Below are 24,533 nucleotides of genomic sequence, written 5' to 3'. Positions count from 1 at the left end.
ACACAGATCTGGGTCAATGACCATTGCTATGTACTGCTTTGGTGACAACTGAAACCTCCCCGACTTTCAGTTCCCCACTGATAGAAAGCTCTCACCAAGACACCACCCCCCCCCCCACAGGACCCAGATAAAGCACAACCCACTCATACTGTGCTTCTAAAATAAAAGTACCTTCCTGAAGATGAGCTGTTTTTAGCTATAAAGGATTTTGCCTAACACCAGATAATTTTAAAGGGGGTTAAAAGGGAAAAAAGAAGTGCTTTTATTAAAGCAGACAGTCATCTTTTCCCTCCAGCAAGTTGGTAAATAATGACTAATGGTCAGAGAAACTACTCCTTTCAGACAAGCACGCCATTCTAGACGCCTGACTTCCGGATTTCATCTGGTCGCAAGACTCATAACCCAGCTCACAAATAAGAATCCACTTTTAAACAAGAGATTTTGAGATGCCTGACACTGAATATGCCCAGAGAGACAAGGACCGGTATTAGTCGAAAGAGGTATTTTAAAATATACCACACATATTTTTTTCTGTCCCCAAAGAAGCGTATGAATGTTCCAATGCCACCAAGTGTTAGTTTTCCAGTCATTTTTCAACAGGCCAATTACTAAGACAGGCAAGAGGAACAAAGTCTTCTTCATTCCATATTTCTTTCTTTTTTTTTTTAAAGATTTTATTTATTTATTTGACAGAGAAAGACACAGCGAGAGAGGGAACACAAGCAGGGGGAGTGGGAGAGGGAGAAGCAGACTCCCTGACGAGCAGGGAGCCCGACGCGGGACTCGATCCCGGGACTCCAGGATCATGACCTGAGCCGAAGGCAGTCGCTTAACCGACTGAGCCACCCAGGCGCCCCATTCCATATTTCAAAAGCAAAAAAAACCCCATAAGCTGGTCTTCAAGTTGAAAAACTCCAAGCTGTCCTGTGCTCCCACTGAAATACACTGACTCTAATATGACATAAATAAGGTCCAAGATTAGTTACAAGAGTGGTCAAGTCTGTTCTCATATTCCTGGAAAGAAAATATGCTCTGGCTTGAGAAAAAAGAATAACAGTATGAAATACAGAAATAGTTAAGTTTACAAGCCAATCAATGACAGGATTCTCAGCCCTGGTAAGGTCTGGTGACTTTGCCTAGGCTATCTATTTGCAGATATATCCCTAGGAAGAAAGCCATTACTCTGAGTCAGTAACCCTATTGAGATTTTATTTTCTTCAGCTAACCATGAGATTTGTAAATTCCATATAATTAGCATACAATAAAAACCTACAGCATATGTCTTGATAACTTTAATTTCTTTTTTTTTCTTAATTTTATTGATTTATTTGGCAGAGACAGAGATAGCGAGAGCAGGAACACAAGCAGGGGGAGTGGGAGAGGGACAAACAGGCCTCCCGCCAAGCAGGGAGCCTGATGTGGGGCTCAATTCCAGGACCCTGGGATCATGACCTGGGCCGAAGGCAGACGCCTAACGACTGAGCCACCCAGGTGCCCCGATAACTTTAATTTCTAAGTTATTAATATTATGATCTGTATCCTGCAGCTACTTTAACAAGGCGACATTCGCTCCACTTTGTCCTGCTAAACTTCCAAAAGTTTTGAGAGCTCTGATTATTTTTCAGTCACCCTTTAACAGCAGTGAATACCTAAGGTTATATAACCCAACTGAACTACTTTATCTGGCTCCTTTGAAAGCCTAAGCTCATTGAAGTATGCTATACAGTGAAACCTAGCAGCTAGAACTATAACCTTCATAGGTTGAATATAAATGGTGAATCTCAGAGACAAAATGCACATATTACAATATACCAGGGGCAGAGTCCAACTCCAAGGTCGATTTTTGTCACTGGCTTCCCTCTCCTTCTGTGTTCCATCCCCATCCCTCCCTTGGCCTCCTTGAGACTTCCGCATCTCCATCTCCGTCACCTGTCACCTCTCAGCCCATTCTTGCAAATCTCCACTCCTTTAGCCACATCATTTAACATTTCCAATTTTCCTCTTCTCAGCAACTGTGTCTCTATGGCTCTTCCTCTTTTAACTGATTTCCCGGAGGCTATTAAGACCCTGAGCTTCTGATCATCTTTTAGGGCCTGCCGGGATGATTCCAGTTCATCAAGAATAAATAGGTGTCCTGGCATTAACCATAAGCTTTCTGAGACTAAAAATAGCCAAGTTCCAAGTTTAAACATGGCACAAAACAAAGATAGTACAATGGATAATAATTCCCCAAGAAGCAATACATGGTCACATCACCTAACATCGTTAATCTGATTCTTAGGTTTATAATTCTTGGCCATTAATATAAAGATTCTTTAAGTGCTAGTTAATAATCTGTTAAGAAAGCATAGCTCCCTAATTAAGTGGGAAGTCAAAAGTTCAGCAAGGATTTAGTGACTGGCTTCTAACAAATAAATTATGGAAAAGGAAAGACGTATAGTGGGTAAACCTGACAGACACCACCTTGACCAACTGATCAAGGTCACCATCGGCAGTACTAAGATGAGCTGTCATGTACCTCTGGGGTGGTGCAATCAGGGGAGCACTTACCTCCTAGTAGTCTTCCCCCAAATCTATAACCCTGGTCTAATCACAAGAAAACACCTGAAAACCAAACCAAGGGAAGTTCTACAAAATACCTAACCAGTACATCTCAGAATTGTCAATGTTATGAAAAATAAGGAAAAACCAGGAAACTGTCACAGATTAACAGAGGTGAGGAGATGTGACAAGCAAAGGTGTGGTATCCTGGATTAGATTCGGGAACAAAAAAGAGACATGAGTGGAAAAACTAGTGTGGTCCTAATAAAGTCTGTAGTGGGTTTTTGGGGGGGGAGGGGGGATTTTGTGAAAAGAAAGCTAAGTAAAGTCTGTAGTTTTAAAAAATAGCAATGCACCTATGCTAACTTTTAGTTTGGATAAATGGACCATGGTTGTGTAAGAGGTTATTCAGCAAGAGAAATGCTAAGATGCAATGGAAATCAGAGGATCTCAAAGTAGAAGGTGTGGGTCTTGGCTCTTGTACTATTGGTCATATAATTTCAGACGAAATTACTGTACCTCACTAAGTCCCCACTTCCTTACCAGTAAAATATGCTTACTATTAGCTACCTCATAACTTGTGAGATTAAGGGCTCTATTAATCAAGGTCCAGTTAGGAAAACAGAAACCACACCGGTTATTTTAATAGAGAGAATTTAATATAAGGCACTGGTTAAACAGGCATTAGAGAACTAAAACAGGAGAAGGGGACACTGAGCTGACAGCGAGTGACCTCAGGAAGTAGCTCCCTCCCCTTTGGGCTGAGGGAACAGAGGGGAGAGGTGGGGGTTATCAGATCCCAGAGGCCTGCTGAACCTGGGACTCAGAATTTCTCTTCTTCTTCTTGAGTATAGTTGATAGAAAGAAACTGAAGATGACACAGACAAACCAAAAGACAAATATTCCATGCTCACGGATTGGAAGAATTAATATTGTTACAATGTCCATATTACCCAAAGCAATCTACAGATTCGGTACAGTCCCTATTGGACTTCCAAGGTGGGCCCTTCTCTTCCTCCAGTCCTTCCAGTACCCCGTGTTGGCGGAGCCTGGCAGGGAGCAGTGGGTGATGGAGAAATGTGACCCCTGGGCCCCAGCCCCAGCATCTGGGGAGGTTAGAGGCCAGGAGACAATGGCTTAGCTATTATTTGTGAAATAACTTTGTAGACCGTCACCTCTGCCCACTGGTACTTATTACTATCACTACTTCTGTGAAGTGCTCAGCCCAACCACATGCTCTCCTCTTTCTTTTTTTTTTTTAAGATTTTATTTATTTATTTGACAGAGAGAGACACAGTGAGAGAGAGAGCACAAGCAGGGGGAGTGGGAGAGGGAGAAGCAGGCTTCCCGCTGAGCAGGGAGCCCGATGTGGGGCTCGATCCCAGGACCCTGGGATCATGACCTGAGCTGACGGCAGACGCTTAATGACTAAGCCACCCAGGCGCCCCTCTCCTCTTTCTTTTAAACATATTTTAAGGTATGGGTTAACTGAGGACATACACTTGTGTTTCCAGCATTTTTTGTTTGTTTGTTTGGTTGGGTTTTTTTTGTTTTTTTTGTTTTTTGTTTTTTTGGGTTTTGTTTGTTTGTTTGTTTGTTTTTGTTTCCAGCATTTAAAATATTAATAAATAGAAAAATGGCTAGGGACTACATTCTCTTCTTTTATTATAGCAACCTTTACTGCAAAGCTCATTTACCAGTGCTGCCTTCTAAAGATTGACTTCTGTAATAATCGGGGCTGCTATTTTACCTGATGGGTCTGGCAAGACCATTTTAGAGATTACAGTAAGTGTGCTTCTTGGGGATGCTATTCTGTACATGTAGTGAACTGTTACTGGACTCAGAAGTCTTTGACTTTTATAGAATTTGTAGAACAGTTTCATTACAAATTAAGGCCACTATGCATCTCTTTAAAAGCTGAAAAAATTAACCAAATTTTTCTTTGAAATGCAACAGCAATAAGCATAGTTTCCCGTAAGGTGGCGTGTCCAATGACAACAGGAAACAGAGGTGAGAGTGTGTACGTTTAGCTTCAGTATGTTTCAAAGAAATTTCGAGGAAATTCCTACAACACAGATGCTTTAGTTTCACTGCTGAATACCACTCAGATCTTTGTGTTCTGGTTTGTTAAGAAATAGCATTAACCAACAAACCGCAAGTTCAAGTGTTTTAGTGGCACTTTCCGAGTCAGCAAAACTTATGTCATAAAGTTCCTTTCTCAGAGCTTCTGTGAAACTGAACAACTCGTGTATCACGTCCTCCCCATGTGTGTGTATGTCTGCTCTTCCTGCGAGATTATAAACTTGAGGGAAAAATCCATGTTACAGTTGTCTTTGTATCACCCAGAGTGATTAGACCAGAACATGGAGAAGATAGAAATAGGTACGAATACATGAATAAGATCTTCAGAAGAGCATAGCATGTGCCCATGATGACTCTCAGGATTCTGAATATTTGCCCCTCAGGCTAAACGGTAGGCTGGCACAAAGAGTGTTCTTTACAAAGTAACTGGAAAACACACACTGCCAAGTGTTTTTTAATAAAGGGTTTGTGCAACAACATTTATTAAATTTAACTGGGAGCTAAGACCCTCTGGTCCTGCCAGTGAACTGCATGCGGGAGCAGAGAATGAAAATAAGACTATTTAAGGGGCGCCTGGGTGGCTCAGTCATTAGGCGTCTGCCTTCAGCTCGGGTCATGATCCCAGGGTCCTGGGATGGGAGCCCCGCGTCGGGCTCCCTGCTCTGCGGGAGGCCTGCTTCTCCCTCTCCCACTCCCCCTGCTTATGTTCCCTTATCGCTGTGTCTCTCTCTGTCAAATAAATAAAATCTTTAAAAAAAAAAAAAAGAAAAAGAAAAAAGACTATTTAATAAAGTGATGGCAACACCAGGAGCTAGTAGACCCAGTTTCAGGCCTCGATTCTTGCTCTTACTGATAAGTGAGACTTCGGGTGAGTAATTTATTGTTTCTGGGCATCAGTCTCCTCATCTGTAAAATGGGATTTACAGCCCTCGTCTATCTCCTAGGGTAATTAAAATCAAATAAGAAATGTTTTAAAGATCATACAATGCTATGAAAATATTGTTGATCGTTAGTGATCATTCATGATTATCATTAGTGATAATACTATCTTTTTTTTTAATATTTTATTTATTTATGAGAGACAGACAGAGTAGGGGGAGGAGCAGAAGGAGTGGGACAAGCATATTCCATGCTGAGTGCCGAGCTCAATGTGGGGCTCGATCTCAGAACCCTGAGATCATAACCTGAGCTGAAACCGAATCAGATGCTCAACCGACTGAGCCAACCAGGCACCCCGATGATACCATCTTCTTTAAAGAATTCTTTAAATTCTTTAATACAGCTGTGAATGCAGGCATACCTCAGAGACTCTGTGGGTTCGGGTCCAGACCCCTGCAATAGTGAGTCAAATGAATGTTTCGGTTTCCCAGTACTTATAAAAGTTATGTTCATACTATGCTGTAGTCTTTTAAGTGTGTAATAGCATTATGTGTAAAAAAAATAATGTAGATGCCTTAATTTAAAAATATTTTATTGCTGGGGCGCCTGGGTGGCTCAGTTGGTTACGTGTCTGACTTTGGCTCAGGTCGTGAACTCAGGGTCCTGGGATCAAGCCCCGCTTTGGGATCCACTCAGCAGGGAGTCTGCTTCTCCCTCTCCCTCTGCTGCTCCCCCTGCTTGTGCTCTCTCTGACTCTCTCGAATAAATAAAATCTTTAAATATATATATATATTATTGCTAAAATGCTAACCACCATCTGAACTTTCAGCGAGTCAGTCATCATCACTTATCCCAGATCACCATAACAAATATGATAATGACAAAGTTTGAAATATTGTAAGAATTACCAAAATGCAACATGAGACATGAAGCGAACAAATTCTGTTGGGCTTGCTCAATGCAGGATCGCCACAAACCTTCAATTTGTAAAACACTCAACATCTGCGAAGCACAAGAAAGTGAAGCGCCATGAAAAAGGTATATGCCTGTACTTAGGAAAATGAACGTATGAATGAAATATCAGCAATTAGATAAATATCTCTTATCTATGAATCCTAAAGCACTTGGAGTAAATAGCATTAGGATGTATCTATCTCACTTTGTTGTGACCCAGGAGAATTACTGCAAATCTGCCACATGCTCTATTAGAATTTAACCTCTCAGGAACAGCGGGCTATCAGGGGGACATATAAAGTTCTACCATAGTGACCGGAAGGCTCGTTGAGGTTCTCAGCTCATGACTGGAAGGCAGTGGGAGGTAAGCAAGGTTGTGGCCCTGGCAGTCTAACAAACAGGACTTCTGCAGCATGACCCAAAACAACCAGGAGCCACCGAGGAAAACCAAGCACAGGTCTGAGACAACCAGCTTCTGTCCTGCAGGGAGGCATACGTACCCGCTTCTGGGGAGCTGGGATTAAGGACTGAGGCTGAGGGCTGCCGATACAGAGGCCAGGCTGCCCTGCACCCCTCCCAGCACCCCGTGCACCCCCAGCTCTGCACCTCACTCAGTGGTGTCCGCCCACGGACAGGGGCCCCCTGAGCTACGTAGACAGCTGGCCTCAGACAGAGCACTGGCATGTCTATGAACCACTCCTCCTTCCTTTCTTTCTTTTTAAAGATTTTATTTTTATTATTTATTTGAGAGAGAGAGAGTGAGAGTGGGCTGAGGGGCAGAGGGAGAAGCAGACTGCCCACTGAGCAGGGAGCCCGATGCGGGGCTTGATCCCGGGACTCCAGGATCATGACCTGAGCCAAAGGCAGACGCTTCACCAACTGAGTCCCCCAGGCGCCCACCTACTCCTCCTTTCTAAGACATACTCTCTTTTTTTAAGTCACGTTTATTGAGATCTAATTTTCATCAAAAGTAAAATTCACCCTTTTTAGTGTACACGGTTCTTTGAATTTTGACAAACACATACAACTATGTAACCACCATCATAATCAAGATACAGAACACTTCCACCGCCCCCAAATGTTCCTTCACGTCCTTCTGTAGGCAACCCCTCCCTGCACCCCAGTCCCTGGCAACCACTGATCTGTTTTCTATCCCTATAGTTTTGCCCTTTCCAGAATGACAAGATACATTCTTTACAATGCTTACATAAAATACCCAAAGGCCTCTTTCAGCTCGCACACAACACCGTGTGCTCCGTTGCCACACGGGCCTCTCGTGTATGTTAGGAAGAGGGGAGAAGCCAGGACTTGAGGGGTACAAAGGGCAACGAAATTCACTGCAGCTTGAGATGCCTATACACCCTCTCCCGAAAGCAGACACATCCTGGTGAGATGGGGAGCAGCTCTTTAAAGTCCAAAAACAAAAACCCTGTTTTAAAGTGTCTCTGTATAAACATCCTAGTTTCCTCTTCCATGATGGTACAGCACTGGACAGAACTACATTTCCTTTCAGTTTAGATGAACTTCTGGTGTTAAAGGAAAACATGAATTACTGTAGCTGGGACTGAATATAGATGAACAAGAAAATTCTGTTAAAAGCTAAAAAGCTTGGGCGCCTGGGTGGCTTAGTCGTTAAGCGTCTACCTTCTTCTCAGGTCATGATCTCAGGGTCCTGGGATCGAGCCCCACATCGAGCCCCACATCGGGCTCCCTGCTCAGCAGGAAGCCTGCTTCTCCCTCTCCCACTCCCCCTGCTTGTGCTCCTGCTCTTGCTATGCCTCTCTCTGTCAAATTAAAAAAATCTTAAAAAAAAAAAAAAAAAAGCTAAAAAGCTTGAGTTTCAATAGGATGTTCTTCCTGTCAGATCTGGCTTGACCTCACATTGAGTTATTCGGGCCTCAAAATACTGAAGTTTTACTGAATTCTGCAGGAAGCACCCAAGAGCTGTGCTGGGCTTGGGTTAGGGTTAGGGTTCTCTACCATGTGACCTGAGAGAGCTGTTAGCTAAGACTACAAACCTACTGCAATACATAAATATGTCTGATCAACATGCTGTATGTCAATTATTTCTCAATAAAAATACATAAATTCAAAGAAAAAGAGAGAGTGAAAGGCAAGCAGAGAGTGGGAAAAGACATTTGCAATATACTTATCTGAGAAAGGACTCCTATTTTCTTAGTATTTCCTTACCAAGAAAGAAAAAGCAGATTAGCTAATAGAAAAACCAAACAAGCTAATAGAAAAGATTTGAACTGATGCTTCACAGAAGAGGAAAACGAATGGCCAATAAACTTATGTAAGGGTGCTCAACCTCATGAGTCATCAGGAAAATGAAAATTAATCCTACACACCCACCAGGATGAAAAAGGTGGAAAATACTAAGTGGTGGGGACTCTAAACCAAACTGGTTGGAGGAAAATTGGTGCAATTGCGTTAGAAAACTGCTCAGCAGTATCTACAAGAGCATACTCCCGTGCCAAGGCAATGCCAGTCCCAGGTACACTCAGAAGACACATGCATCCATACACGCCTTGAGATACATACAACAGGATGGTCAAAGCAGCACTCTTTGTCATAGCCCCACACAACAGAATGCCAAATGCTATAAACCATCGTGTGGATGAACTGTGGGCACTCACACACGGAGCACATGCACAATGAGAATAAACAATCACTCTATGCAACGAAACAAGCAAATCTCACAACCGTTCTGCGTGAAAGGAACCAGACATAAATGGGCCCGTCTGTATGGTTCCACTTATATAAAGATCAAATCAGGAGAGAAGACAGGATAGCGGTTACCCTGAGTTAGGGGTGGTGATAGGAAGAGGGATCAGGGGAGCTTCTGTGGGACTGGCCGTGTTCTAGTTCTTGATCTGGACACTGGTCATAAGAGGTGTGGTTGCTTTGTGAAAATCAAGTGTACATGTAGGATTTGTTACCTTTTGGTGTATCTGTTGTACTTCAATAAATATCACTTTTAAAAAGGACAAGCCAGGGCATCTGGGTGGCTCAGTTGTTAAGCATCTGCCTTCGGCTCGGGTCATGATCCCAGGGTCCTGGGATCGAGTCCCATGTCTGGCTCCCTGCTCGGCGGGAAGCCTGCTTCTCCCTCTTCCACTCCCCCTGCTTGTGTTCCCTCTCTCACTGTGTCTCTCTCTGTCAAATAAATAAATAAAATCTTAAAAAAAAAAAAAAAGCAAGGCGAGAAAAAAGCAAGAGCAGATGTGAGAATGAGTTGCACAGTGATGCTCTCGCATCCTGCCTCCACCCCCTCACTGTGTTCCCGTTCTCCAGCTGCTGAGAATGTTGGCGACAAACAGCCCATCGTGGCTTCTTCTCCAGCAATTAGGAACCAGAGCCTCCTGGTCCAAGAAAGTACCCCTGATCTCCCCTTCATCATAGCACCGCGGGGCCGTCAGTGGCCAGTGAGACACGGGCAAGGGCGTACAAAGGCCAGGCCCCTTGCCTCAAGACAGGACGACTCCGCAGTACAAGTTGTACTCCAAAGCTTTCCCGAGGGACCAGGCAGAAGCGAGTCTCTGCCAAGACCACATCGTTCACTTCTGCTCCCCTGCCCCATCTGGCTTCTGCTATCCACATTCCCAGGAGAGCCTTCCTTCAATAAATAGCTCTCACAAAGGTCTCCATCTCAGGTTTGTTTCTAGAGAAACTGCTATCAGCAGCTGCCTAAGGAAGTGGACTCTGCAGGTGGAATCTGGGGGTAGGTTACCCACCCGCCCAGATGGTCCCTGGCGTGCTGCGGTGGTGCGACACAGGAAGGGGATGCACTGGCTGGTTCATGGTCTCCGGTACAGGAAGTACAGGAGAAATGGATTTAATAAAGCCGGAGAAGCGGGCAGCGGCTATTAAGAGCCATCCGTTCATCAAAAAGGGAAAAAGCCAGTCTCGGATACAGCAGTCAACAATTTAAGGCCAAGTGTGACAGTCAGCCAGCCTCCCCTGGCAAATTTTAGACAGTCATCTCCTACAGGCACGGGACCTAATTTTAAGGAATGGCCGAACCAAAGAGAAGGCTGAGCTCTCAGCCCAGGTAAGCCTATGAAGTCAAAGTCAGGGCCCCGGTGGGGAAAGAGTGGACTCTAAGGCTTAAGAAGGGGATGTCTATGTACATTCACTTGAGAACCGTGAACCCCAGATTCCCTGGACCTGCAAAGTGGCCGGCTTCTTCTCCCTGGAAGATAGGGGAATCCCCCTTGCTTGAAGATGACACAGCGGTCTCAGACAAGACAAGACAGTGCTTGCCCTACAAAGGCGCTGCCCCATCCTCCCTCCAGGCCATAGGCCATAATTAGGGTCAAATCTGAGTATTACTCACCTGGGGCCTGCAGGCCTGCTAAGAGAAGGGGGGGTTATTATGCCAAAGATATGCAGGCCCAGGCTAACAGGCACAGGTCGGAACAGAGTATGTGGGAGTCGTCTGAGGGTGCTGGATCAAGGGGTGTGGAATATAAAGCTGGATGAGGGAGAGCCTGCTGGTGTGGGGACATATTCTCTTGATACAGAATTAACACCGTGGCAAGGGCCCTGGGTCTAACCTGGGCTGGGGAAGGTGGCCTCATGGGAACTCAGAAAAGCAACGGACCACACTAATGGATTCCAGAACTTGCCACAGCAGTTGTTGGAAGAAAAGATCAAAAGGCGTAAAGGAGTCGGCACGCTAGGATGGGTCTGCCGCACAGAACAGGAAAACCCACTAGCTGGCCATGTCCTTTGGGGGGCCTCGAAGACAGTCCAGTTACCAAAGCCGAGACTCTGCTGCTTATATTGGTTACCAACGTAAATCCTGCCTCAGGAATCAGGGCCACTCCCTGATTCACTCCCACTGCAACCTGAGAACAGACTTCCATCGAATCTCCTGTGGACATCTGGTGCCCCTTTACCTGTCCTCACGACCCTCTAATTCATCCTCTATACTGTCGTCTGAGTGATCTTTCAAAATGTGTACTCTAGGACTCCCAGTTTAAAACCCACTAGTGGTTCCCCATGCTTACAGGAGAAAAGTCCAAAGCCTGCAGGAAGGCAGACAAGGCCTCTCCCTCTAGGCCCGGCTCCACAGCCCTCTGGATGCTAAGCTTTTGTTAGATGGAATCATCCGGAGCACATGGCCCTCATCTTGTTTAGCTGCCTGCGTACCTTTGCTCCTCAGCCCCTCCTCCAAGATGTTCTCGTTTCCTGGCTGTTGGAGAAGTTTCTTAGTTCAGGGACGCACTTTATCTGCCTTTGTTTCTCTAGTGTTTAACGTTAGCCTGGAATATCACAGGTGTTCAATAAAATGGTAACTGAGGGGCACCTGGGTGGCACAGTCAGCTGGGCATCAGACCCTGGATTTCTGCTCAGGTCCTGATCTGAGGGTCATGCGATTGAGCCCCACGTCGGGCTCCGTGCTCAGCGTGGAGTCTGCTTGGGATTCTCTCTCCCTCTCCCTCTGCCCTTTCTGCTCATGCTCTCTCTAAAAATAAATAAATTAAAAAAAATTTTTTTTAAGATTTTATTTATTTATTTGACAGAGAGAGAGAGAGAGAGACAGCGAGAGAGGGAACACAAGCAGGGGGAGTGGGAGAGGGAGAAGCAGGCTCTCCACCGAGCAGGGAGCCCGATGCGGGGCTTGATGCCAGGACCCTGGGATCATGACCTGAGCCGAAGGCAGACGCTTAATGACTGAGCCACCCAGGCACCCCTGTTTATTTATTTTGGAGAGAGAGAGGGAGAGGAAGAGAGAGAATCTCAAGCAGATTCCACACTCAGTGCAGAGTCCGACGCAGAGCTCAGGCATATAACCCTGAGATCACCACCTGAGCCGAAATCAAGAGTCGGATGCTTAACCAACTGAGCAACCTAGGTGCCCCCCTTTCTATAGCTTCTATCCATATAACTATACCCTGAAGTTTCCACACCAGAGAGAAAACCATGATCCCCATCTTACATCTCAAAGTGAGGCAGTAGATCTAATATGGAACGCCCTATTTCACTAGACTTGGCCAATGCAGCATATTTAGCTAAAGGAAGGAGCAAACTTAGTTGACGCTTTTTGCATTAAAAAAAGAAATCTAAGCAGTAGTTTCAAACTATCTTCCCCAAGATACTTATTAACGACAAAGAGAAAGATGGTAACTCTACCATGCAGAAACCCATGGTGAATTATATCTCCATAAAGCTGTTATTTAACAAAGTAATACAGATGCAATCAGGGTCAGGCACGGGGAGAACCTCGGAGGTGCTGCCAATGTTCCACTTCTTGATCTGGGTGGCGGGTACAGGCTGTTTACGGTTTCTTTAAACTGTTTACGGTTTCTTTAAACTGCATCGGGCTCCCTGCTCGGCGGGAAGCCTGCTTCTCCCTCTCCCAATCCCCCTGCTTGTGTTCCCTCTCTCGCTCCATCCCTGCCAAATAAATAAATAAAATCTTTAAAAAAAATTTGAGAGAGAACAAAAGTGAGAGAGATCACAGAGGGAGAGGGAGAAGCAGACTCACTGCTGAGTGGAGAGCCCAGCTTGGGGCTTGATCCCAGGACCCTGAGATCATGACCTGAACCGAAGGCACACGCTTCACTGAGCTACCCAGGCACCTCGAATTGAATGTTGCTAAAGGTAAATCATTGCATATTGACACCAATGGGATGCAGCTACCTGGCTCCAGTCCTCACCATGCCTATTCTGATCTTTTTGTTATTCTCCACAAGCCCCCAACCCCACTCAGCAGGCCACACCCTTCCTGCAGTTCACTAAACAATTAAGCCATTATTTTATGAATTTCCTTAACTTTCCTATTCCATGTATTTTCCTAGAACTGTTTCCTCCCCTGCTCAGCAGTAAGTAGTCCCTTTTCCTATTTTTACAGAAAATTTAAATGCTTCTGTTTTAAAAATAAAAATGTGTTCATTAGGAAAAATTCAAATTCAAATACATATTCATATAGAAGAATACAAAGTCAGAAGTACCTCCCCTCACTGATGTACACCAATAGTTACCACTGTGACAGGGTAAAATGCATTGTTCTCGGACGTATTTTATGTACCTACAAATATAAATACACAAGCATACGTATATTGTGACACACTGTTATTTTGATCAGAAATGGAATCAGATTCCACATTATACATAACAACTTGCTTTTTCAGCAAACCATGTGGTCATGGACATATTTTCATCTCAGTGGGTACAAATCTACTTTATTTTTGGCTGAATATCAGTTCTTAGTGTAGACACACTGTAATTCATTTAACAATTCCTGCCTGATGCGTGCAAAGCCCACGTCTGGTATCAAAAGTGAATCAGTGTTGTAGCAGAATATAAAGGAGAGTGTTTCTCCTTTATACAGAGATTCAGAGAAATGAAATCGCTTGACTTTTCTTTTTTAAGATTTTTATTTATTTATTTAACAGAGAGAGAGAGAGAGCATAAGTAGGCAGAGCAGCAGAGGGAGAGGGAGAAGCAGGCTCTCCACCTAGCAGGGAGCCCGATGTGGGGCTCGATCCCAGGACCCTGAGATCATGACCTGAGCTGAAGGCAGCCGCTTAACCGACTGAGCCACCCAGGCACCCCATGAAGTCGCTTGACTTAAAGGGTCTGCATAACTAAAAATATAAATACTGCCAAACTAAATGCTAAACATAGTTGTACTACAATTTATAAAGGAAGAAAGATGATAGCATGCAAAAGACAAATAACTCAATCTACAAGGCATACGCACATACCCACAGAAAAGAGGCATGTTCTTGCCATGGGCTCTTGTATGTCCTGCTAAAAATTCATATGTTGAAGGCCTAACCCCCAATGGGACTGTATTTGGAGATGAGGCTTTGGGGAAGTAATTCGGGTTAGATGAGGTCATAATGGTGGGTCTCTCAAGATGAGATTAGTGCCCTTAAAAAGAGACGAAGAGGGAGAGAGCACTCTCTTTCCAGCATGTGAGGACCCCGCAAGAAGGTCAGTTGCAAGAAGGCCCTCACCAGAACTAAATCTGCCAGCACCTTGATCTCGGCCTTCCCAGCCTCCAGAACTTGAGCATGAATACCTGTTGTTCAGGCCCCTAGTTTACGGTGTTTTGTTTCAGCAGCCCGAGCAGTCGAACGCAGGGTGCCTGTATTGTGACTGACCCATCTGAGGACACTGGGGCCTGGGCACAAACCAAACTGCAGATAAAACCCACACACAGCATCCAGTCTAAGTGTTAGCTCTCCCACAGAGGTTGCTCCTCATGTCCCTAACTACTCCCTGCCTTCAAGTCATACTGCCCACAATTCTTGAACCTGCACCATCTTTATTTTTAATACCACTATTCTAGCTCAGGCACTTTGTATCTTCTTCCTTAACTAAAACAAACCACTACCTAACTGGTCCCTCATCTTTTGTCTTTCCAATTCACTCTCTACACCATGAGGTGATTTAAAGAATTAACTTTCTAGGGGCTCCTGGGTGGCTCAGTCGTTAAGCGTCTGCCTTCGGCTCAGGTCATGATCCCAGGGTCCTGGGATCGAGTCCCGCATCGGGCTCCCTGCTCCTCGGGGGGCCTGCTTCTCTCTCTCCCACTCCCCCTGCTTGTGTTCCCTCTCTCGCTGTGTCTCTCTCTGGTAAATAAATAAATAAAATCTTAAAAAAAAAAAAAAGAATTAACTTTCTGAAAGGTCAATCAAATCATAATAGCTGTCATTCTTTGAATTCTTAAAATGTATCTGCAAGATAGGTATTTTTGTAGACGGGAAAACTGAGGCTCACTCAGGGCTGATACCTGAAACAGCACCACCACAAAGCTGGTCAGTGACAAAGAAACTCATGAGTATGACCTTCCTTGCTGCCTTACAGAGAAAGGCATAAACTTCTCAGTACAATCCTCATGACTCTTCAAACATGGGCCCAGTTGTCTTTTCAACCTCATCTCTCACCAACATCCCTCAAAATCCAATCCTTACAGCCCACTCATCATTCTGGAAACCCAACAGGCACGTCTGCATCTTAGTTGCTTCCTTACATTGCTTGTTAATTCTGCCTTGATGACCTTCCCAATATCCACTTGGGAAATCCTGCTCATCCCGCCCAGTCCAAGGAGTCATCTCTCAGAGCCAGTGTCCTGGGTAGAAGGCATCCTCACTCCTCTCTGCTCTCAGAGCACTCTGGCCCTGTCTCTCATACAGTCACATAGAACTTACCAGAACACATCACAGTCAGGGGCAATCTGCCCCATCATACTGGGAGTGCCTCAGGGCAGGGGCCAAGTCTTTTTCATCTTTGCACTCCCGGTTGTTAGCACAGCATATGATTTGCAAATACTTATTGAACGAATGAATGGCACCATGACTGACACAAAGCTCCACATGTGTAAAACTCTACTGCACAAATAGATATACTGTCAAGTTCCTTTAAATAACTTGCTCTCAGGGCGCCTGGGTGGCTCAGTCCATGAAGTGTCTGCCTTTGGCTCAGGTCATGATCTCCAGGTCCTGGAATCGAGCCCTGTATCAGGATCTCCACTCAGCGGGGAGCCTGCTTCTCCCTCTCCCTCTGTGATCTCTCTCACTTTCATTCTCTCTCAAATAAATAAAAAATATAATAAAATACCCTGCTCTTCCTGCACACATGTGAATAAAGGGGCTCAATTTAGAGAGACTTGATTGGGTGTATCTCTATTAGGGGGAGAAGAAAGGCCCACCTGTGTGCACCTTGGTTCTTAAGGCCAGCTGTGCAGCCCTGGCTGCAGGGAGCATGAGGAGGAAAAAGCCGTCCCCAGCGGCCCAGGGACAGAACACACAAGATGATGTGGAGTATCAGGGGCTTGACCAAAACTCAACTACTTTCCTCAAAGATGAGAGGATACATTTGGACGCAGGTATCATTTGATTCTCTGTCAATCCTCAGTTCACTGAGCCTCTAAATAACTTAGAGTTTTCGCAGTAATTTACCTTGACAAAAGAAGACCTAGCTCAGTAAAGGAGCAAAAAATCAGCACCGGCTCTTCCCCACCTAGGAAGGGGAAGGATGGTCTTTATTTAACATTTTATAACTGTGATGCACAAACACAGGGATCTTAGCTCCTCTAGATGCAGGGATCAGAGCAGAAAGACCTTCAGAAGCCCTGTTCACTACTTAAGACAGTTACTTAAAAGCCAGTGAATATTCTCTCCACCGAAAACTCTCAGTAGCTGCATAAATAACCGACCTGAGGGGATAGCACTGTAGCCACCATTGCTCTGGGCTTCTTTTTATCCAGCAATTCCAAGGCATTTTTCAAGCATCACATTCCTATAATGTTAGAACTCTCCCCATTTACACTGGGTAATTTGAGAGCCTTAGCAATAGATCTGCCAGGGTTGCAAAGGGTTTAATGGTAAGATGTAAACAAAACCTGAAATCTTAATTCTAGCCTCTCTTCCACCATCCTTCTAGGTATATGCACACTCTCGTTCTTTAAATCTGACCCTTAGGACTTGATACTAAATTTGGCTTTGACAGATTATTGTAAGTTTAGATCAGCAGGGCTCCGGTACAAACTATAGGCCGAGTGATACGTTTGCAGGAGATACTTTGAAGTCTGATCAGTCAGAAATGACAGGAAAGACCACAAGTCCCACAAGCCAAGAAGTCTATGGTATTTATATTTTATATAACAATTTATTTCAACATCTTCCTCTCCCCATCTTCATACTCCATACTCTCTGGAAGGAGGAGCTGCTTGATGCCTTTAAAAGGCTGTTTTCTCTCTTCTGCAACCGGATGCCCAGTTATGGACCCCAGGGACATGTTTCTAGAGAGTAGAAGTCCATTCCTCAGAAATCAAGCTACAAGTCCATCCCCAATCTCTGGGCCGTCCCCTAATCAGGTGTGATGTGCAGTAACAGCAAAACACAGAGGTCACGGCGGCAGATGGAATTACACACCACATAGCAGCTCTCCCAAGAGATACTCCAAGAGATCATGTCCCTGCCACTAGGTCTACTTTTAGATCTTTCTCCGCATCTCACAATTTGCACTTGATGACCTACTCGGACAGACTCACCGACATGATGTGGGCAGAGATCCTGAGCACACACGCCCTGACGAGCAGCAACAACAGAGCGCTTCAGCCTCTAGAGCTGGACTGCTAGGTTCAAATCCTGATTCAATCACTTACAGGCTTGCTGATCCTTGCTTAAATTCCTGGTGCCCATGTTCCTCATCTGTCCAGTAAGGACCTTCCTCATCAGGGTGTGAGGACAAAATGAGAGGACACAGATGAAGAGCTTAGAACAACCAGGCCTTGCAAACAGGAAGTGTCCAGTAAACGTTCGCTGTTACCACTATGGAATAACGTGTGGGGAAAGAAAAGGGAACATGCTGCGTTCATTCTGTATACTACAGTTCGAGCTGCCTATCTGAAGTTACTCTGATTTGATGTCTTTTGGAAACATTTGCTTAGTACGGCATCAAACATATTTAATGATGACCACATAGAAACAACAACAAAAAGTCCAGTGTTGACACTCCTTGGGAAAAAGTCTCAAGTGTAAGGCCAAAGCTGCTCAGGGCTTCGGGAGGAGCTCAGTCCCTCACGGGTTCACAGAGAAGTGTCAACGAGGCAACTGAACTGGGAAGGTGTGCCAGCCAGCAGAAAGCTCCAAATGACCCCAGGGAAGCATTTATTTGTTTTTAAATAATCTCTATGGCCTGAGAAGTTCAAAATTAAAAACAAAAAAACCCCTATTCTGACAACAGAGGGTAGGAAACAGAAAGGGAGTAACCGATGCAAATGGCAAGTCCCCATAAGAAGAAAGGGCCGGGGCGCCTGGGTGGCTGTCGTTAAGCGTCTGCCTTCGGCTCAGGTCATGTTCCCAGGGTCCTGGGATTGAGCCCCGCATTGGGCTCCCTGCTCCGCGGGGAGCCTATTTCTCCCTCTGCCTCTGCCCCTGCTTGTGGTTCCTCTCTTGCTGTGTCTCTCTCTGTCAAATAAATAAAATCTAAAAAAAAAAAAAGAAGAAGAAGAAAGGGCCGTTTTCCAAGCATGAGCTGACTCCCGTGAAGGGAGACAAAATTCTTACTGGCTCTATCAAAAAAGAAAGATCCCTCTACTCTAATTGCTAAGGCAGAGTAACAAAATCAAAGAGCAGACATTTGGGGCGCCTGGGTGGCTCAGTCGTTAAGTGTCTGCCTTTGGCTCAGGTCATGATCCCAGGGTCCTGGGATCAAGCCCCGCATCGGGCTCCCGGCTCTGCAGAGAGCCTGCTTCTCCCTCTCCCACTCCCCCTGCTTCTGTTCCCTCTCTCGCTGTGTCTCTCTCTGTCAAATAAATAAATAAAACCTTAAAAAAAAAAAAAAGAGCAGACATTGGATGAGCATTAGTTGGCAGGACTAAACGTGAAGCAGAAAGGATGGGGCATTTTGAAAGCACTCCTGGACTGTGAATGAGAGGAGGGGGTCACTCCAGATACAAAAGAAGAAAACAATGGAAACATATCATCAAAAAAAAAAAAATTTCTCCAGGTCACTTATCTGCCTAAAAATCTTCACTATTCCCCACAGCCTACAGGAACGAGTCAAAAACCTCTGGAGGTAATGGAGTCCCCCACCTACCTTTCCAATCGTGTTTTGCCATCAGGAAATGTCCACTCCCGCCAGACTGGCTTCCTTATTTGTTCCAGGGAAAAACAAACCATGCTCATTTCAGCTTTGTATCCCCAGCACCTATCACAGTGCTGGCACATAGCAGTTGCTTGGTAAATGTTTGCTGATTCAACAATGGGAATGCTTTTAGGCCCATCCTCTGCACCTCTCTCCTGCAAAGCCCCTTCCCCACCCTGCTGGTGAAAACCCAGGCATCTCCAAAGCCTCGCTCAACACCCTCCACCTCTTCTCAGCACCAGCGACCTGCGCACGCTGTCCTCCTCTCCCGCTTTCGAGCCCCACAGCATCCCATCACTTCAGACCTCTGCTGCTGTTCAGACATTTCCTGTTCCTATGTTTTGTCTGCCCCATACACTGGGAGCTTCTGGAGGAAGGTAGGAGATGTTGAAGCAATGGGAAGCAGTGGAAAGGTTACTGATCTGCGGCCATGCAGACCTGGTTATTTGACTTTGGGAAAACTTCATGCCTGGAGAACAGTGCCTGGAACATAGCATGCGCTTCGCAAACGCTAGTATTGTCATTACTCGTTTCTTGGAACCTCAGGTCTCCCTCTTATAAAATGGGGTAAATAATAAATCTTCTGGGGCGCATAGCTGGATCAGTCGGCAGAGCACGTGACTTTTATTTTTTCAAGTTTTTATTTAAATCCCAGTTAGTTGGGCGCCTGGGTGGCTCAGTTGGTTGAGCGGCTGCCTTCGGCTCAGGTCATGATCCTGGAGTCCCGGGATCAAGTCCCGCATCGGGCTCCCTGCTCAGCGGGGAATCTGCTTCTCCCTCTGACCCTCCCCCCTCTCATGTGCTCTCTCTCTCTCATTCTCTCTCTCTCAAATAAATAAAATCTTAAAAAAAAAATAAATCCCAGTTAGTTAACAGACTGTAATATTAGTTTCAGGTGTAGGATTTCGTGATTCACCACTTACATACGACACCTGGTGCTTGTCACAAGTGCCCTCCTTAATACCCGAGAACGAGACTCTTGACCTCGGGGTGGTAAGTTCAAGTCTCACACGTTAGGCATAAAGCTTACTTTAAAAAAAATAATAATGATAAATCTGTCAGGTGGTTCCTTATGAAGATTAGGAATAATGTCTGAAAAGTCTTGAGGACCTTCCTTGGCACCCAGCGGCTACTCACAAGCCATATGGCAGCCGTTCTTCCGAAGCCTCAGCTGGGTGCAGAGAAGATGCTCCATAAGAGTTTATGGAATGAGTTGAATGAACAGAGACATAGTCTAATATCAATTCAGATATCAAGGGAAAACTTTTCGGTCATTCATTCAACAAATCTTTAAGGGCTGGTCAGTATGTACCAGGCTTTGTTCTAGGTGCTGGGGTGCAACAGTAAAAATACCTCCTGTCCTGTGAAGTTTACATTCTAAAAGAAAAGGCAGATAATAAACAGAGGGTGAGACAGAAATAAAAGCCTATATGCTGTTAAGTGCTATGAGGAAGGAAAAAAGCAAGGTGAGGATGCGCTAGCAGAGCTGGGAGGGGGCTGTCTGTGGAGGTGGTATTTAGGCAGAGACAAGAATCCTTAGGGCAGCCAGAGCATGGGAGATGTCCTCACCCTTAGGCAGACTCCAGCAGCCTTTCCACGGGTCAGCCTCTAGGGACGAGAGACCCACTGCTAGCAAAAGGACTGTGGTCTGGCTCCCAGGGCCCCTCTCAACTCACACCAAGCTACACGCACTGCTGAGCCAGTGGTTACAAACTTTATAAGACTGTTTGAATTGGCCACCGAAGCCCCACCTGGAAGTAAACAGGTTATAACCATACCGTTACTGGTCTGTTCCCCAGAAAGTTCAGATCACTGTTCTCTCCAAACAGGTAACCCTCAGGGTGCGTGGAGTCAAACTTCTCTCCTCCCATAATGAAGTGGCTGGCAAAATAGCTTCCTAGACAGGGAGAGACAGAAACATCAAACAGAAACCAGTCAAACTAAACCAAGTAAAAAAGCCAACTCAAAAAAAATGTTAACCCTTCAAACAAATAATTAGCGTAACTGTTAATCCCAAGAGAGCTGTCTCTCGATTTGGGACAGTGGCACAAAATAAGCAAAATCATAGCAGTGAGAACCCAAGATACCCAACGTAAATAAATCGATCTTCCTTTTAACATTATCAATTGAATCCTTATCATGATCTGTCTGTAATACCATCAGCCAAAAGACCAGAAGGCCCCTCAGTGCACATTAATGAACATATACATGTATTTTGTTCCTGTTTTTTTCCCCCTTAAACTTGAAGTGGTTAGTTTCTATCCTCTGTATATTCAGGAATCTTAACTGCAGGTATCAGCCTATACACACACACACATTTCTTTGCCTCGATCTTCCTAAGCCAGCCAGACAGAAGTCTCAGTACCTGCCTACCACTATGTATAGACCTCTATAACCCTTTCCAACGAAGGCTCTTCCTTTTCCATATTTGCTTCAAAATGATCGTTAACAGGAAAATACGAATGTAAATAATATAGCTGTCCTTGGCTTTACCTACCAATTACCACACAGATTATGGAGTTTAACAGGACAGTAGTTCAGTGCTAGGATACAGAGACACCTGCATGCACACACACTCATGCACACACACACACACACTCATGCACACACACACTCATGCACACACACCCTCAGTCTCAAATTCACTAACTGCCAACGGCCAGGGTTTCAGGGATGTCAGTTAGGGCAGGCGCTCCTTGCCCCACCTTGACCAGCCAGGAGGCAGGGATATTTCTAACACGATAATAACGAGAGGCGATCAGCAGTCGGGGGTCAGAATCCCCATCTGCCTCGCCCAGACAGACGAGGACTGTGCCAGGACGTGACAGAACTGGTAAGTCACCATGGGAGGCCTACGTAACGCTGCAAATTCCGTCTGGGAATACTTTCCAACCTAGATGACTAAATGAATGCCTCTTAACCCAAATTTCTATAATCTAAATACTCCCAGGAAGGTAAGCCATCCGAAGGGAAGACTTCTCAAGGCTCTCCTCAATTCCTGGATTAACGCAAAGAACTTCTGAAACAGTGAGAGGCTTCGTCGTCATCCGTCACACGGTGAGGGTATAGATACATTTTCTAAACCAATTTCAACTTTTGTTGGAAGTTTACTGCAAACTAAAAACAGTGAGATTCAGCACTTTCAGCCTGTGAAGAAGCCACAGGAAGGAAGACAGAGAAGAAAATTCTAACAGAAAAACTGAACCAAATATTCATTCTTGGGCTTTCTTCCCATGGAGCTTTAGTCTAGAAACACTTATTACACAAAGCAATGTGGATAAAATCACTCACCACAAAGTGAGGCAATTCTTTAATTAAACAACAAATAGGAAAACATCATTTGAGAGTAAAAACAGCCAAAATCTATCACTGAGGAACTCGTGAAAGTTACCCACCAAAACTGAAAAATACAAATGGCAGCCATCTGCGGTGATACAACAGTGAGTTTCATCACTTAGGAAAGCTTAATTATCAATTATTTATGTCGAGCACTTGCAAGCCCTATTTTCCAAGTGCATAATTTATAGAGGGGGGAGGTGCCCAGTTGCCTTAAGTAGAAGCAGTCATCTCAAATAATTAAGTCATTTACTATTGAACCTTACCAAAATATATTTTCTACACATTAGAGGTTATATAGTTATTATACATTAGCTGAAATTTTAAAAGGTAAAGATTTTGGGGAGCCTGGCTGGCTCAGTTGGTAGAGAGTGTGACTCTTGATTTCCATGTCGTGAGTTTGAGCCCCACGTTGGGGATAGAAATTACTAGAATAAAATAAAATAAAAAGATTTTACATTGATGGATGGCTTGCCCAAGACATGAATAAAGAATGGAGAGAAGCAGGTTTGGTGTCTGGAGCTATACGGTTCAGTTCAGTAGGGGACATGCTGAGTTTCTAGCACGTGTGAACAGTCAGGTGAGGGATGAAGGGACAATGACATCCAGATAGATAATCAACTTACAGGTGGTAGTGATTGATCCCAGCAAGAGGAGAGCACTAATGACTTGGGGCGCATAGGGTTAAAGATGGTGATAGGGTTCTACTGGAAATGGCTTTTCTTTTTTGCCATAATATTAGAAGAGATTATCAAGAAAGCAGTGTAAAGCTAATTGTAGTTTTGCCTTACATTAAAAATCAAGAACACAGGGCGCCTGGGTGGCTCAGTTGGTTGGACGACTGCCTTCGGCTCAGGTCATGATCCCGGAGTCCCTGGATCGAGTCCCACATCAGGCTCCCTGCTCGGCAGGGAGTCTGCTTCTCCCTCTGACCCTCCCCCCTCTCATGTGCTCTCTCTCATTCTCTCTCTCACAAATAAATAAATAAAATCTTAAAAAAAAAAAATCAAGAACACAAATATACAAAGATTTAAAATTAGGGTCAATATTTGAGAGATTAAGGACTTTTCATTTCAGTAGCAGAGTTGGTACAAAATTCCTTTAAAAAGATGATCTCCCTTGATGCACTTAAAATGAAAATACCTTATCAGTTAAAAGAAAAAATGAGCTTAAGGCAACCAAAAGCTGGCTTGTTGCTTTCTTTTGAAATGGACCCGTCTAATAACTTGCCCTAGTTAGGCTAGTGAGACAGAACAAATCCGCCATCTGCAGCCTGGATAAAGCTTTCTCTTTGCCCCAGCTGTCTAAAGGGACAAACCAGTGCAGGGTCATGTAGAGAGAGCTACCATATCAGCAGACAATAACACCTAACACACTAACAGTCCCTGAAAAAAACGCCTTTTGGACAGTTTGTGCACATTCTTACTTCTTAGCATGAACCATGCTCTAAAATCAGAAATGGTAGGGGAAAAGAGCTATACTACAATACTTCGCCTGTTTGCTAATACGGACATATGTGACTAATGGATAAACTGCAAGTTTTTCATTATTAGCTAGCTATAATTTCTTATTTATTTTTTTGACAGGGAGAGGGAGGGGCCGAGGGAGAGGCTGAGAGAGAATCTTAAGCAGGCTCCACACCTAGCCTGGAGCCCAACACAGAGCTCAGTCTTATGACCCTGAGATCATGAACTGAGCCAAAATCAAGAGTCAGATACTTAACTGACTGAGCCGCCCAGGCGCCCCAAGTTAGCTATAATTTCTTCACCAAAATTCATATTCAATTTCTTTGTGGGATTTAAGAAGACACATCTTGTGGTAATCATTTTACAAGACAGATCTATATCACATCATCACGTTGTACATCTTAAACTTACACAATGTTATATGTCAATTATATATCAGGAAAGGGGAAAAAAAAGAAAACACATCATACTCAGATCTCCAAAATTATATTTAAAACATAAGGTATGAGTGGGAGGGAGAAGGGGGAAGTGTGTTTAATGTGTAGAGTTCCCGTTTTGCAAGAAGAAAAAGTTCTAGCGACTTTTTAAAAAAAAAAAAAGATTTTATTTATTTGACAGCGAGAGCAGGAACACAAGCAGGGGGAGTGGGAGAGGGAGAAGCAG

At 44.6% G+C, this 24,533-nt stretch overlaps 1 protein-coding gene across 2 annotated transcripts in view; it reads right to left on the bottom strand.

The window, feature by feature from the left end:
* Positions 1-24,533, bottom strand: part of RNF157 (ring finger protein 157) — a 79,620-nt gene that overhangs the window by 35,271 nt on the left and 19,816 nt on the right. For both annotated transcript variants that reach the window (XM_035025962.1, XM_035025963.1), the window contains exon 2: positions 20,847-20,965. In XM_035025962.1, the coding sequence (XP_034881853.1) occupies positions 20,847-20,965 (119 nt within the window). The remainder of the gene's footprint in view (positions 1-20,846; positions 20,966-24,533) is intronic.

Source organism: Mirounga leonina, unplaced genomic scaffold (assembly GCF_011800145.1).
Source record: "Mirounga leonina isolate KUSES-001 unplaced genomic scaffold, KU_Mleo_1.0 Mir_197, whole genome shotgun sequence".
Classification (NCBI taxonomy): domain Eukaryota; kingdom Metazoa; phylum Chordata; class Mammalia; order Carnivora; family Phocidae; genus Mirounga; species Mirounga leonina.
The sequence above is the reverse complement of the archived record's forward strand: the minus strand, read 5'-3'. Positions and strand labels throughout refer to the sequence as shown.